Source organism: Chrysochloris asiatica, unplaced genomic scaffold (assembly GCF_000296735.1).
Source record: "Chrysochloris asiatica unplaced genomic scaffold, ChrAsi1.0 scaffold00157, whole genome shotgun sequence".
In the NCBI taxonomy this organism is placed as follows: domain Eukaryota; kingdom Metazoa; phylum Chordata; class Mammalia; order Afrosoricida; family Chrysochloridae; genus Chrysochloris; species Chrysochloris asiatica.
The window spans coordinates 1,419,262-1,433,049 of record NW_006408675.1 but is presented as its reverse complement, the minus strand read 5'-3'; the positions used below and the strand labels follow the sequence as shown (position 1 = coordinate 1,433,049).

The 13,788-nt window shown below is 39.0% G+C and overlaps 1 protein-coding gene across 1 annotated transcript in view; it reads left to right on the top strand.

Moving 5' to 3' along the window:
* The window catches only part of CENPH (centromere protein H), a 25,923-nt gene extending 13,279 nt beyond the window's left edge, over positions 1-12,644 (top strand). Inside the window, exons 6-9 of the mRNA XM_006870993.1 lie at positions 7,510-7,573; positions 8,118-8,169; positions 9,073-9,236; positions 12,552-12,644. Of these exons, the coding sequence (XP_006871055.1) occupies positions 7,510-7,573; positions 8,118-8,169; positions 9,073-9,236; positions 12,552-12,644 (373 nt within the window). The remainder of the gene's footprint in view (positions 1-7,509; positions 7,574-8,117; positions 8,170-9,072; positions 9,237-12,551) is intronic.
* The last annotated feature ends 1,144 nt before the right edge of the window (positions 12,645-13,788 follow it).

Genomic DNA, 13,788 nt, shown 5'->3' with positions numbered 1-13,788 from the left:
CTCAATGGAGATGCAGATGACATCCCTCTTTCAGGTGGGTCTTCGGTGAGGTGCCATGTATTCTTGATCATATGCTACCCTTATGAAATGGTTGAATGTTTACCGATTTTTTTGGTACCGTGACTCTGCATATTCCTTCTATCTTCTTTTGATACTTCCTGCATCATTCAATATTTTGCCCATAAAACCCACTGCCATTGAGTTGATTCCAACTTACAGTGTGGCCCTACAGGGCAGAGTAGAACTGCTTCCATAGAGTTTGTGAGAATATAAATTTTATGGGAGCAGAAAACCTCATCTTTCTGCCACAGAGAGATGTTTACTGGGTTTGAATCACCGGCCTTGTGGTTCACATCGCAATGCTTAACTCTCTGTACCACCAGGGATCCTTATTGCAACTCAAGGCTTGATTTATTTTCAGTTCTTTCAACTTGAGAAATGCTAAGCATGTTCTTCCCTTTGGGTTTCTGATTCCAGTTCTTTGCACATTTCATTATAATACTTTGCCTACTCAAGCTGTCTTTTGAAATCTGTTCAGCTCCTCATCATTTCTTCCATGTGCTTTTGTTGTTGTTAAGTGCTATAAAACTGATCCCAACTAATAGTGACCCTGTATAGGACTTCCAGGGGGGGTGACTGGTGTTTTGTTTTTGTTTTTTCTTAAATGATTTATTGTGAATTATGTGACAGTATACATGGGAGAACATTAGTTTTACATTCATTCTATCATAATTGTCTCATTGCCATGGGTACAATCCCCTCCATACAATCCTTCCCCTGTGCCCCCCAGGTCTTCAGCACACAGTCGCTCTCCCTCTCTGGGTCCAGAGTCTCCAGCTGCTCCATAGCTCCACATCATCATCTCTGGTTCCATCTCAGTCATCACTGCTTCTCTGGGTAGGGTCCAGCTCTCTGCTCTTCTCCCTTGATGGTCCTAGGGACCTCTGCTCCTAGAATGAAAAGTCAGTCACTCCCCTCCTTGCTATAAAACGTCCACCTTTACATTTCCAACCCTCACAGTCAGTCCTGATAACAATCATTCACTGTGTATCACAAGAGACCCGTCTGCATTTCATTGCATCAACCCTGCCTAGTCAGATTGAATACTACTCACTGGAGATTCTTCCTTCCTCCAGGCCCTCTGGATCTAGGTTCCCTTTTGAAAGCTTGTAAGCCAGTCACTTCTTGCCTTTGTAGCCCCCCACCCCCCATTTTGGGTAGCCAATGTCCAAGTTGCCCATCCCTGTCTACTCTGTGTGTGGAGGGTGTGGGAATGATTCTTGCTGTAAGGACTTGTTCCCTCTTTTGAGCCACTGCTTCCATAGGTGTAGGTTGTGACTGGTGTTTTGAACTACCAATTGTCATCCCACAACTTGTCTGGTCTTCAGTTATTAGTGTTCAGTGAGTCAAATCTATTCTTAAGATGGTCTCAAAATTCAGGTAGAATATACTCAAGGTTGTATTTTGGCTCTCATGGAACTTTTTTAGGTATGTTTAGCTTCAATTTGAACTTGCATATGAGCAATTGTTGGTCTAATATGCAGTCAGCACCTGGACTTGTTCTGACTCATGGTATTGAGCCTCTCTGTCCTCTCTTTCCACAGATGTAGCTGATTTAATTCCTGTGCATTCTGTCAGTGATATCCACGTATATAGTCACCACTGATGTTGGAAAAAAAGAAAAACCATATGGTCACATGGGTGGATATGTATGTATGTAGAAAGGTATCTCTCTATGTATGTGTGTATATATATATATAGAGAGAGAGAGAGAGAGAGAGAGAGAGCGCTCTGGTAGCGTAGTGTTTACAAATCGGAGTGTGAGCCTCAAGGTCAGCAGTTCGAAACTACCAGCTGTTCTGTGGGAGAAAGATGAGGCTTTCTGCTCCCATAAAGATTTATAGCCTCGGAAACCCTGTAAAGGGTTGCTGTGAGTCGGAACCGACTCCACGGCACATAACAACAACAACATATATATACCTAGAGAGAGAGAGATAGTGCCCTGGTGTGGTGCTGTAGGTTAATGCACTGGACTGCAAAGTCAGTTTGAACTGCAAGGTCAGCGACTGTTAAGTGCTGTCAAGTTGGTTCTCATAACTCATAACCCTGTATTACGTTTCCAAGGATTGACTGGTAGGTTTGAACCATTGACCTTGTGGTTACCAGGTTACTGTTTATCCTACAGTGCCATACCGGGCATATGTATATACAGTATGTGTGTTCTGCCTGTGTTGTTGTTGTTGCTGTTAAGTACCATCGAGTTGGTTCCAACTCATAGTGATCCTGTACAGGGTTTCCAAGGACCATCTGGTGAGTTTGAACCACTGACCTGGTGGTTTAAACTAACCATGCGGTCCAGTGCTTTATCCCATAATAAAGCACTTAGGGAGCACCATTATGGATACTTCCTGGTGGTGGTGGTTATGTGCTATTGAGTCGGTTTCAACGCATAGCGACGCTGTAAGTGTTTCCGAAGCTGTAAACCTTTACGGGAGCAGAAAGCCTAGCCTCATCTTTCTCCCGCAGAACAGCTGTAGTTTTGAACTGCTGATTAGCAATGATACCTCCTAGACATAACCAAATAACTCATAGGATTGGTTTACTGGATTTCAAGGCTTAATATCATAGCCTCATGGGACAACTTGGTCTATTGACATAACATAGTTCAAAGACTAATAGCTACACAAGCCACAGCCTCATCTTTCCTAAAACCAGAACTAGATGGTGCATGGCTATGATTACAGACTCTTCTGATCAGGGGCACAATAGATGGTTCTAGATAGAGTGGAAAGAAAAAGAACAAAACTAAAATTCCTAAGCAAGGTTAGAATTAGTGGACTGGGAGAGACTAAAGGAACCCCTGAGATATTCCAAGAATATTGCCCTGAGACAGTCTTCAAACTTTGTGCTGAAACCACACCCTTTTAGCTAAATAACAGATTGGCTTATAATCTAAACATTATCACCCGTGAGTATGTGTTCCTTTAAAAAATCATCTGTATGAGTCCAAAGGGTCAGCATTTAACCTGAAGCAAAGATGAAAAGGTCGGAGGGACAAGGGAGTTAGATAAATGGAAATGGAACAACCAGAACAAAAATATGTGTAGAAGTTTTTTCAGTGGGAACCTAATTTGCTCTGTAAACTTTCACACTCAAAAAAACCAACAGAATAAATAAATAGTTTGCTATAAGACACTCTGACATAGTCCTCCATAACCTCTTCCAAAATGTCTGACCTCAGGGGCCTTATCTGTGTTCTTGTCTCCCAGAGGACTAGAAAATTTGTAATATGATGCCCTCTCTCATCACCAGGATGGCTCTGGGCACTTTCCAAATCTCAGGGTATCTTAGCCCAGATTGATATATATCATCCTTCTATAGCAAACCTATATAGGGTTTCCGAGTCTGTAAATCTTTATGGGAGCATACAGCTCATCTGGAGGGTTGTAGATTGCTGACCTTGCAGTTAGTAGTCCAAAACTTATCCTACAGGGCCATCAGAGCTCCTTCAGCTCACAATTTGTTGTTAAATGCTGTTGAGTCAATTCCGACTCATTGTAACCCTGTATCAGGTTTCCAAGGAGTAGCTGGTAGGTTTGAACTACCAACCTTGCAGATAGCAGTCCAGTGTTTATCCTACAGTGCCACACCAGGATTCTGAGATCCATGTGTACAGTCCCCTTTTATGTTGTTTTAAAAAGATTATTTGCACTGAATAAGTCATTGTCATTGAGTCCGTACCAATTCCTTGTGACAACAGAATGAAATGCAGCCCGGTCCTGGGCCAACCACATAATCATTGCTATGTTTGAGCCCATTGATGCTGCTACTGCCCCAATCCATCTTGCTAAGTGTCTTCCTCTTTTTTTCTCATCCTCCACCTTACTATCCATGATATCCTTCTCTAGTGACTGGTCCCTCCTGACAATATGTTGAAAGTATGAGAGTCGAAGTCTGGCCATATTGGCCTCCAAGGAGCACTCTGGCTGTACTTCTTCCAACACAGATCTGTTTGTTCTTTTGGCAGTCCACGGTACTTTCAGTATTCTCCTCCAACACCATAACTCAAATGCATCAATTCTTCTACGGTCTTCCTTCTTCACTGTCCAACTTTTGCATGTATATGAGGTTATTAAAAATACCATGGCTTGAGTCAGGCACACCTTAGTCCTCCAGCTGACATCTTGGCTCTTCAACACTTTAAAAATCTCTTATGCAGCAGATTTGCGTAATGCAGTGCATCATTTGATTTCTTGACCACTGCTTCCATAATTGTTTGATAGTTGATCTGAGCAAAATGAAGTCTTTTGACAACTTCAGTCTTTTCTCCATTGATAAGAATGTTGTTTATTGGTTCAGTGGTGAGGATTTTTGTTTTCTTTGCATTGAAATACAATGCTTACCAAAAGCTGTGGTCTTTGATCTTCATCAGTAAGTATTCTACGTCCTCTTCACTTCCAGCAAGCAAGGCTATATCATCTGCATATGGCAGGTTAATAAGTCTTCCTCCAATCCTGATACCACGTTTTTCTTCATATAACCCAGCTTCTTGGATTATTTGCTCAGCATAAGTCATTAGTCTTCCAAAATTCTAGCACTTGATCTCCAACATCACTTCTCTCATTTAGGCCATATTTTCCAGCTATTGCTCCTTCCTGTTTGTTTCCAACCATTGCATTCCAATCACCAGTAATTTTGAGTACATCTTGAATGCATGTTTGATCAATTTCATACTAAAGAAGTTGGTAGAATTTTTCAGTTTCATCATCACTGAATTTATAATATAATGATTTATATTAGATCTCATCAGAGGAAAACTACATCTCAGCTGCTAAACCACAGAGAAGAGTTCTTGGTTTGCCACTGTGGGTTAATGACTTAGACTACAAAGTTGGTTTGAACTGCAAGATCGGTGGTTCAAGCTCGCCAGCTGCTCCTTGGAAACCCTACTCAGGGTCATTGTGAGTTGAAACTGACTCAACAGCACTTAATAACAACAACAAAACAACTGAGAATCCTGGCCCAGTCAATATGCTTAAACCACTTGGGGACCCTGCCTGACTTCACAAAGGAAAAAGATTAAACTCAAAATCATCTCCAGTCCATTTCTATGAAGCTGAGATCAGACATGCTTCCATCTTACAACCTTTTTGCCCTATTCTGACACCAACCATCCCTCCCACAGCATTCTCTGCTTCATATCTGGGTTCGATGATCCATTGCAATGGTCACACAGAACTTAACAATACTCATGGTAATGGGGTTTATTAGGGAAGTGAACAGGGTACAGATCAAAACCAACTCAGACGCAACAGTTCTCCAGACAGGAATGCCTCTTGTCTGCCATAATGCAGGTATGCCTCACTCTTGTCTTTGGCCTATCAGCCATGTGGTCCCTTGGCCTTTGCCCTGCTTAGACAAGTGTTACAAAGTTCATTTATCCAGTATGTGAATGCCCAAAGGGCACATTCTACAAGTTAGTCACCCGTGTTGGGTACTCAGCTTTACTTAGTCCTTAGTCCTAAAGCGAAGCTGCTCTCTGTCTCTCCTGGCCACCTCCTCTGCCTCTGCCATTGCCTCTTTCCATCACCTTTTTTTTTTTCATGTTTTTATTGTGAATTGAATGAAAGTTTACAGGGCAGATCATCAGTTTTACATTCAACAAATGATACACCTTATTTCAAACCCCTCTAAGTACCATGAGTTAACAGTATTTCTCTCTATTCATTTTAGCGCTATTTTTTTTTTTTTTTTTCAAACACTCAGGCATCTATAATAATTTACACCTCCAAAGGGCACATTCTTCAAGTGTGTCTCCTGGGCCACCAGCTCTCAGTCCCTCTCTTCCCATGAATCTATAGTCCTCAGCTGCTGCCCATCTCCATGTCCCCATCTCTGCCTCCGTCTCTGCCGTCGTTGCTTCTCTGGCTGAGGTCTCACATTCCACTTGTACTCTTCTCCTTGATGGGCCTAGGGTCCTCTGTTTCTGGACTGTAAGATTAACTACCCCATTTTCTATATAAAATTTGTACCTTTACAATTGTGACAGTCGCAATTAGTCATGATAACAGTTACTATTGAATCATAAGAATCTTATCCCCATCTCTTTTTACCAGACCCATCTAGACAAGATGAAAACTATTCAGTGGGGACTCTTTCTTCTTCCACACACTCTGAAACTAAACTCCCTCTTTAAACCTTGTAAGCCAGTCACTTCATGCCTTTACCACCCCCTCGTTTTAGGTAGCCAATGTCTAAGTTGCCCGTTCCTATCTTCCCTGTGTCCAGAGGGGGTAGCATTGATACTTGATGTGAAGACTCCTTCCCTCTCTGTTGGTATTTAGAGTTACTACCTCCATGAGTATAGGTCAGGTTCATCAAATTATAGCAATTTACCCTTGTTTCCTTTATCAAAAATTGTTTATTTTTATCTTCCTCTAGTCAAGTTCTAGGAGTCCTGGTGTGGCGCTGTGGGTTAATGTGTCTGACTGCAAAGCCGTTTGAACTGCAAGGTCAGTGGTTCAAGCTCACCAGTTGCTCCTCAGAAACCCTATACAGGGTCATTATGGGTCGGAACCAACTCGATGGCACTTAACAACAGTCGAGTTCTGATTATCAAGCCATAGAGGCTAAGTCAAATGGGTACTATCTGCAAGTTTGGGTGTTCTTGTGCATCTCCCCTCACTTCATAAATGCTTCACTCTCAGCTCTAGCCCTCTGTGGCTATGTCCTTGTCCATGGGCTCAAGTGTCCCCAGGTGTCACCACACTTTGGACCAACCAGCCCTTCCTCTTCTCTTTCTCATTTCCAGATCAACAGGAGTCAGTGGACTGTGATTGAATTCATTGTTGCCTTTCCCCCTCTTCCACTCACCAGTAGACCAATGTGGTCATCAGCAAGCTTACATGCCTGCTTATGTGTTCCCTTTGAGTTTCAGTCTTAGAGGGGGGGTTTGCTGTCAGTCACCTCTGGGGGTCACTTCTTGCTTTCTTATGCTCTACTCATGCTCTTCCTTCATGATGGTCCTGGGATCTTCTGTGTCTCCTTCAGAGATGGCTCCTTTTAAACCCAACTGAACTGCGAAGCTAAGCAATCCCAACCTTAGAGTCCTGTATACCTTATTTACATGGTCCCATCCAATCACTTGGGAATTAAGACTTTGGATAGAAAAGCTGTATCAAGTGAATTCAAGGTGCCACACAAGTTGACACAAAACCTTAACTATCACACTGTCTTTGTATAATAAACAGACCAATCCCTGCACAAGGCAGCTGGGGTTCCAGCCAATCATTCTTGCAGAATTATAAATTCAAGGCCAAAGGTAAATAGGTATTCATTGTACTGCAAAGACAGAAATTTAGTTTAAGACTTTTCCAGATTTTTCTTATTAAATGAAGGCCTTCTATTGTGTACAGTATATTTAATGAAAATAAATATATGCCAATTGACTCCCTCAGTAATGTAAAAGTCAAGTTAAGCTAATTAATCATATTTTTGTTTGTTTTTCAGTTTGCTCCTTGATAACATGAAACATGTATTAAAGCTAAATAAATTAATAATGACATCACAGCAGGTAAATACAAACAGTAGGATGCGTTAGCACTCATGATTTCATTAACAACTTCATGCTGGTGACTGATTTATATATATGGAGCCCTGGTGGGCTGTTGTAGAATAAGTACTGAACTGCAAACCACAAAGTCGGCAGTTCAAACCCACCAAGTGCTGCATGGGAGAACGATTAGGCCTTCTGCCCCTGTAAAGATGCACAACCTCAGAAGTCTTCTGCAAGGTTGCTCTGAGTCTGAATCCATTCTGTGGCAGTGACTGAGTATATGGTATATAATTAAATAGGATTGACCAAAGAGATTGCTATAGTGTGAATATACTGTGCTAAAGTTTCTCTTTTTTCCATGACTCTTATTTCTGACTACTGTTGCTAATTATCTACATGAAGTGCAAGCTGTGGTCCTCTCCCTTTTGTTATGTGGAATTGAGGAATAGATAATCAGCAGTTTAGAAAACATGAGCTAATAGATAAAATAGAATGATTTAAATATTATAGATTTATTTTTAAGTAACATGGTTTATTAATAGTATGTATTTTTTATTCATAGGAATCTTGGGACTTAGAGGAAACACTGCTTAATATTAGAAAGAAGAGATTGCGTATGTAGAACACTTTCTTGTTTTTTTTTGTCATACACGTTTACTATGGAGATTAGTAAAGCCAGATTTTTCAGCCAGTGAGAAATTTCAAGCTCACCACCTGTTAATTGGAAACCCTATAGAGGGTCGCTATGGGTTGGAACTGACTCAACAGCACTAAACAACAACAGCATGTGTCATTTTTGTAATTATATTTTATATTTGCTGCCTATTCTTTGGCAACCCCGAGTAACCTCTCTGCCATGTGATGCCATCATTGGTATTGTGCTATTAGCCTATTGTCATACATAAATACCTTGAACATGTCATCAGCATCATCTCATAAACTGGTCAAAGATGTTTTTAAGTAGAGCATGTCTCCAAGTTACATCTGACTTAGGCCCTATTTACTTATGACCTGTAGTTATAAGTCAGCCCTGTAAAGCCCTGTTAAAATTTTGAGGTACATACAATGGATCCCAATAACAAATGGATATACTTTGCCACATGCATCAATACATTCTTATTACTGTATTATTGTGTTAAAGATGTTTTAGTGTAGCTGCAAGTTTATCTTTAATATATTTTATGCATACAAAGATACACTATTATAACAAACATTTGACTTACTGGTGTTACATATAAACTGTCCCCAACTGTTCCAATTTACATATAAATTCAACTAACAGACAAACTTAACATGACATATTCATAATTCAGAAATCCATATAAAATGAAAACATTGGTATTTTCTGCCAGTGTACTGATTTTCAAATAAATTAGATTTAAGATTCAATATGCAGCTTATTAAAATTTTCTCTTAAATGAAATAACCAGAAATGCCCTTGATTTGTTCTTTTAAGAGTTTTTGCTTTAAGTGTTGTAATATGTAGTATATTGTTTTATTTTTATTTAATTTAACAGAATTAAAACAAGCTTCTGAAAGTAAACTTTTAGAAATACAGACTGAAAAGAATAAACAGAAGGATGACTTGGACAATATGGAAAATTCAGATAAAATAAAGGCCATACGGAAAAATCTACAGGAGGAGATACAAACTACTACAGTTATTCAGCATGTGTTTCAGGTAACATTTAATTACCAAAATTGGGAAGGGTAGTAAAGAACTTTTAAAAAATGGTCAGTACTATTATAGTGTTGATTTATGTTTAGTTATGAGCATCCTTATTCTTTGACCTTGATAAAACAATTCCATGCTGAATATTGATCTGTTTACATATATCTAGGACTTTTGTTCACCGTTCACCTGTCAGCTTGTCGAACTGTGGTAGTTTGGGTGTTGCTGTGATTCTGGAAGCAGGGTCCTTCATGGTGGACAGTTTTCACCTGAGCTAGGATAATGAGATTTGGGCTACTTCCGAAATTTAATCCATTGTAGTTGTCTTCATTATAAGTTGATGTCTCTGGTTCCCTACTTTAAGTATTGAAGGTTTGTTTTGCTGTGGATACTTTTATATCTGGATTGCATTATGGGTGGTATTCCCATGTATGACAGTCACATCATGGGTGGGCAAGGGATGGAACGGTAACATTCCCAACCCTAGATGGAGTTCCTGTAAGGCTAGGAGTTATCTGTTTTGGGCACCTAATCCAGAAACAGTTCGTGCAGACCCCAAAGCATCTGGGGGATCAAGGTGTTTCCATCCCAGAGGGCAGCCAAGGGCAAAAGTCCTGCTAGTCCAGGACGGACCAGAACCAGTTCTGTATTCTGGAGCAGACCACACCTGATTCCAGGTCTTGCATTTGACACTACAAACTCCCCACTCCCTTTGATGCAGCTCCAGTCACCTAGAGAAGAGGAGCTTCTCTGGGAGTGTACATGGGTGTGGACTGGCCACACCTCTGGTCACCAGGGTAATGTGGGTATAAGAAAAAATTTGCACTTTTCTCTAAGCAGTATGCCTCTGAGCCACCTATTGCTTTCTTGCCGTCAAAACTCAGGAGTTCAAGATGGCTGCACCATGCCTGGCCAACTGATACAAATCACCTCTCTCTTCCCCTCCTCCTCCCCTCCATGAGTCTGTTCAGCTGCTTCTCTTAGTTAGGGATAGTCCAGGGCTGACTCTGTAAGTCTCAGGGTTGTAGAAACTGATGTTCATGTATATTGAACTAATTGCTTTCAAGCATTGTCTTTCCTGCAGACAGAGACCAATAGTTGCACCTTAGGTGGATGCTCATGAGCTTTTAAAATCCTTGTGGCTACTCACCAAAGTAGAATGTAAGACATTGTCTTTGTGGACTGTATGTTATATCAGTTGACCATGGTGTCCCCTGGTCTTGAGCTCCCAGGTCCACCAAATCATTCCTTTAATGTGTTTGGTAGTGTCTAAGAAGTTTTCATAATTTTGCCCCCCTGGCCCTTTTTAATTATGTAAGATACACAGTTAAACACTGTCTACACACCAGCTGCTCCTCGAAAACCCTATACAGGGTCGCTGTGGGTTGGAACTGACTGGACAGCACTTCACAACAACAACTGTGTTTAAAGCAAATGTTAACTTATAAAATATGAAGTTCCATATCTTACCATAGGCACTTTTTCCTGGATCTTGTGATTTTCTGTGGCACATGTTCCTTCAAGTCGCTTTAATATTTCTATTCTGCATTTTTATTCATATTGTATAAGATAGTATTAATTTTAATATAAAAAACTCATTGTCTTCTTAAGTAGAATTTGGTTTTAACCAACTTTAGGAACTCTCTTTGTTCTTAAGATCAACCCTTAGTAGTTCAGTTATATTCAAATGCTTCCACCTGCGTTAGTAAATTTGATTGGATTCCTATATAGTAGCCCTGTGGTTACTTATAGATAGAAGATATGTTCTTTATATAGTCCAATGTTTTAAAATATTTTTACACCTAATAACTTAATCCTTATATTCCAAAATCTGTCTTAACCATATTCAATTAATAGCTCAGTATTGTTGTCATAATTTTTCAAATAATCATGACCATAATTTTAATTAAATGTGACTCCCAATAATTCATTATCTATCACAAAAATATTCTTTACCATTTTTTCAGGGTCTTGAATTTTTTTTAAGGCCTGAGGACTAAACTGCTCTTACGTCCATTTAAAATAGGGAGTTTTACTTAAAACTGTAATTATTGTTTTCTACAACATAAGTGTAAAATGAATTATGAGCTATAGCTGCAGTTTTTCCTTCTAATTTAGAACAGCATTGCAAATTAAAATTTATTTTAAACATTTAAATATTGACCTAGCATTTATGAGGGTCAAGACCAAAACGTTACTAAAAAGAGAAAGAAAGGCTTAAGAATTGTACTCAAGACCACAGAGCCACACATCTTATAAATGTGCAGCAAATACCTGGTGAGATCAGTGAAAGGTTTTCTTAAATCCTGTTAAACTTTTAAAATAATTATTTCCTGTTATTGTTAAGAATATACACAGAAAAACATCTACCCTCTCAATAATTTCTATGTACAATTCAGTTCATTGGCATTGATTATGGGCTCCTCGTTGTGCAATGATTCGCACCCTCCTTTTTGACTTAGGCCTCCTGCATTAATATAAACTCACTGCCCTTTGAGGTTCCTTCCTATCTAATCTTTTATGTGGCTGTTGTCAGTTTGATCCCTTAAGGATAGATCTTAAAAGAGGTCAGTGTTCAAGGCAGGCATTCTATACTAGTCAAGCTAAACTATTGTTTGTTTTAACACAACTTTAGGAGATATATTTGGTTAAAGTTTAAACACTGCTTCAGGACAATAGTTCCATAGGTTCACCCAGCCTCCATGGCTCCAGCAAGTCTGGAGTCTATGAGAATTTTAAATTCTGTTTTGCATTTTCTCCCCTTTTGATCAGGATTCTTCTATAGAATCTTTGATCAAAATGTTCAGTAATGGTAGCCAGACACCATATCGTTCGTTGTTAATGGAAGCATTACTCATGTAATCTGTTTTCTTCTATTCCTGACTCTCCTTAGTTGCTCCAGGTGAACAGAGAAATCAATTGTTGTGTCTTGAGGGTGTAGCTTGCCAATTTTTAAGACCCCCAAGCACTACTTAACACTAAACATGTTATTGGGATGTCCCATGAAACCATGACATTGTACCTCCAGACTAAGAAGCCAAATCAAATCCCATGAGGTGTTTGGTTGAACATAAGCAACCTCAGCAACTACTCTATTTTGTTGTTGTTGGTGTCATTATTGTAAATATATCTGTCACACAACTTTTGCCAATTTAACTTTGTCAACTATTGACAACACTTAGAATAACTGCCTGTGCCCAACCCTTAATCCATGTGAGTTTTCCATCACCATAAACTGAAACTCAAGAGAAAGGGATTTTTTAAATCTTGTTATTTTTTTATTTAAAGTACTTATAACTTAATTCTTTGTCTTGTTAATTACAGAATCTCATCTTGGGGAGTAAAGTCAATTGGGCAGAGGATCCTGCCTTAAAGGAAATTGTTCTGAAGCTTGAGAAGAATCTCACCATGTTCTAATAAGACTTCTATTTTGGCATTTAAAAAAATCTCAGATAGACTATTTAAATAACAAATTTCAAGTGAAAATATATTTCCAGTGGTTTTGGAACTGATCATCTTTTCAAAATTATTTATCTTGAATTTTCACTATAACATGGAAACTACTGTCTTAAGGACAATTAAAGTGAATGATAAACTTTAAAAAAAAAAGAATCTGAAAACCTTTGCCTTGGGAAACTCCTGAAAAATAACTGGTCCGGTTTCCCATTGAGTGTGGCATTATCTTCTCCAGCATTTCTGATGATCCCAACTCTTATTTGTAATACTTCTGTGCAATTTTCTGTCAAGCAAAAAAAAAAAAATTTTATATTTAGCATGCATTGCTTTTAATTTGCATTTCCCTGATAACTAGTGATGTGTATCTTTTCATGTGCTTATGTACCATTTGTATATCATCCTTGGAGAAATGCTTTTTCAGCTCCTATACCCACGTTCATTGTGTTGTCTTTTTTTAATTGAATTATAAGAATTCTTTATACATTTGGGTACTAGACCCTTATCAGATATTTGATTTGTGAATATATTTGAGTTGCCTTTTCACTTCTTGATGGTGTCTTGAAATGGAAATGTTTTTAGTTTTGATGAACCAACTGATTTTTGACAGAGGTACAAAAAAAGCAATTTCAACAAATGGTACCAAAAATTGAACATCCAGCTAGGTTTCACATCTTATACAAAAAGTTAACTCAAAGTAAATTATGGGCTTAAATGTGAATCATCAAACTATAAAATTTTTAGGAAAAACATAGGAGAAAATCTTCATGGAAAATTTTGGCTAGACAAAGAGTTCTTTGACTTGACACCTTGTTAACGGCAGTTTTCCTCTTGCAGCACTAATTTCTGTGTTAGGACAATTAACCCTAGCTACTGCAACAACCCTAGAAACTTTATAATTTAGCACAATAACAATTTACTTTTTCATTTATGCAAAATCCTATGCAAGTTGGGCACCACCGTTCCACCTTGAAGCTATATCATTCAGGGCCAACTGCTTCCAAGGTCTCTGCAACAAGGGAGAGAGAGAGAGCTTATGGCTCTCAACCATCTCTTCCTACAAGTACCACCTTTGTTCAGGATTCATTGGCCAGAACAAGTCACATGA